A 2,771-nucleotide genomic window follows, 5' to 3' on the forward strand; every position below is an offset into this window, starting at 1 on the left:
TAGTTTTGCTAGTGTGGACGGATTGAACAGGCCCTGCACTAGTTTGAACAGATTGAACGGGCCCTGCACTAGTTTTGCTAGTGTGGACGGATTGAACAGGCCCTGCACTAGTTTTGCTAGTGTGGACAGATTGAACGGGCCCTGCGCTAGTTTTGCTAGTGTGGACGGATTGAACTGGCCCTGCACTAGTTTGAACAGATTGAACGGGCCCTGCACTAGTTTTGCTAGTGTGGACGGATTGAACAGGCCCTGCACTAGTTTTGCTAGTGTGGACGGATTGAACGGGCCCTGCGCTAGTTTTGCTAGTGTGGACGGATTGATCGGATCCTTTTGTGGTCCCTGCTGCACCTGTCCACCGCGTTGCCATGGAAATGGGCCCTCTGGGCCCCAGGTGCGTTCACGTCTGGCGAACACAGGCGAACCTTCACAAATAGTTGCAAACCGTTTTCTGTTAGCCTCGACCTCTCTGCAGACATTTGCGAACAGGAGCAAGTAGTTTGAGGAGGGAGTTCTCCGCCAACATACTGTGGAGCTGGATTAATTGTTTACATTGAAATGTAATGTTTCCACATACACAAACACGCGGCTAACGTTTCTTCTGAGTTTGACTGCTCCTCCAGTGTGCTGGTAGAATAGCTGTAGTTTGTGTACTGTTTAGTTGAAGGTTCCACCATCTTGCTCTCTCCTGGCCACAATCCCAAGTAGTTCCGGGTCGGGCTGTCTGGTTAGGTGTGTTGGGGTCGGGCTGTCTGGTTAGGTGTGTTGGGGTCGGGCTGTCTGGTTAGGTGCAGTCTTGGACTGCACCTAACCAGATTGTGCTTGAACCACATTTCATTTTCAGACCCTGAACGTATGTGTGGGTGTGAGTTGCTCAAAGTTTTGGACAAATGTTTAAAACACACACACACACACACACACACACACACACACACACAATTCAATAATTAATTTTAATAGTAGTGGGCAGGAGTAGGGGCAGGAGTGGGAAGGAGAGGGCAGTAGGTAGTGATAGGGGTAGGAGAGGGTAGTAAAGGGTAGGGAAGAGCAGAGGTAGGGGTAGGCGTAGGAGAGGGAGCAGTAGGTAGGGAAGGGTAGGGGTAGGAGTAGGAGAGGGCGGTAGGTAGGGAAGGGGAAGGAGGGAGCAGTAGGTAGGGAAGGGCAGGGGTAGGAGAGGGCATGTAAAGGTTAGGGATAGGGGCAAGTGAGGGTAGTAAAGGAAAGGAGTAGGTAGGGGTTAGAGGAGAGAGAGGGGGCAGGGTTAGGGGTACCTGATAGTGGGGTAGGGGTTGGAGAGGGCAGGGTTAGGGGTATCCAAGAGCTGGGTTAGGGGTTGGAGAGGGCAGGGTTAGGGGTAAATTCTAGTCAAGTCACTTTATTTGCATAGCAGGTTTAAAAACAGCAGGATTTTAAGCAAAGTGTTTTACAGTTGAGCCAACCAAAATAGTATAAAACCTGGGGAGATTGCAGGGGTTGGTTGGGTAGGAGAGGATAGTAAAAGAGATTACAGGGGTTGGAGAAAGCAGGAGGTTAATGGAGGTCAGCTGTCAGGTTGGGGTTTGGGGTCTTAAACTAGCATGATGACTGTCAGTATGAGGACCGAAGGACAGATGAATCTGGAAAGGCTGTATTTTCTGTTATTGTCACAGTAATGACTACACCACCACCCTTCTCACTTGCTCCCTCTCTTTCTCTCTAACCTCTTTCTCGCTCCCTCTCTCTGTCTCTCTCTCTCTCTCCATCTCTATCTCTCCCCTCTTTCTCGCTCCCTCTCTCTGTCTCTCACTCTCTCTCTCTCTCTCAGCTGGTGCATACTATCCGGCTCAGCCCCAGTTTACTCCTCCGGTTCAGCCCATAAACTCCGCCCCTGGGCTCATAAGCTCCGCCCCTGTGCTCATAAGCCCTGCCCCCCAGCAACAGGCTCCTCCCCAGCAACAGCAGCAAGCTCAGCAGCAGCACAAACGGGAACGCAAACAGGTAGGACTCACACACACACACACACACACACACACACACACACACAGGTATGATACACCCCTACACTCACTTCTGCATGTACACCCAAGGCCCTGCAGCTATCCAAACGTTACAAGGGATAGCTAGCCTGTCAATACTGCACACGTGCCTAGCATGAACAAGGGCTAGCTACTAGCTAGCTTGTCAAGCCTGTCAATACAGCACAGATAGCTACTAGCTAGCCTATGAGCACACGTGCCTAGCATGAACCAAGGGATAGCTAGCCTATCAGTACAGCACACGTGGCTAGCATGAACCAAGGGATAGCTACTAGCTATTTAATGTCATTGAGAATGATGCTGGTCTGGTGTGCTTGAGTATTGTTGTAGAGTATAGTGCTGGTTTGGTGTTGTAAGTAGCAGAGTATTGTCGTATGGCGTTGTTGGTTTTGTATTACTGTGGAGTATAGTTCTGGTCTGGTGTATTTGCTGCGTGTTGTAGGTGAGTATAGTGCTGTATTGGTGCAGACAAGGAGTATTGCTATAGAGTGTTGTTGTTCAATATTGTTGATGAGTATATTGCTGTTCTGGTGCGGTCAGTGAGTGTAGCAGATGAGTATTGTTGAGTATAGTGCTGGTTTGGTGTACTTGATGAGTATTGTTGAGTATAGTGCTGGTTTGGTGTACTGGATGAGTATTGTTGAGTATAGTGCTGGTTTGGTGTACTTGATGAGTATTGTTGAGTATAGTGCTGGTTTGGTGTACTTGATGAGTATGGTTGAGTATAGTGCTGGTTTGGTGTACTGGATGAGTATGGTT

General features: G+C 49.2%; 1 protein-coding gene across 1 annotated transcript in view; it reads left to right on the plus strand.

Moving 5' to 3' along the window:
* Positions 1-2,096, plus strand: part of LOC134099262 (eukaryotic translation initiation factor 4 gamma 1-like) — a 20,021-nt gene extending 17,925 nt beyond the window's left edge. The window contains exons 7-8 of the mRNA XM_062552051.1: positions 1,802-1,974; positions 2,073-2,096. Coding sequence (XP_062408035.1) covers positions 1,802-1,974; positions 2,073-2,096 — 197 coding nt within the window. The remainder of the gene's footprint in view (positions 1-1,801; positions 1,975-2,072) is intronic.
* The last annotated feature ends 675 nt before the right edge of the window (positions 2,097-2,771 follow it).

Source organism: Sardina pilchardus, chromosome 13 (assembly GCF_963854185.1).
Source record: "Sardina pilchardus chromosome 13, fSarPil1.1, whole genome shotgun sequence".
NCBI classification, from domain to species: Eukaryota; Metazoa; Chordata; class Actinopteri; order Clupeiformes; family Clupeidae; genus Sardina; species Sardina pilchardus.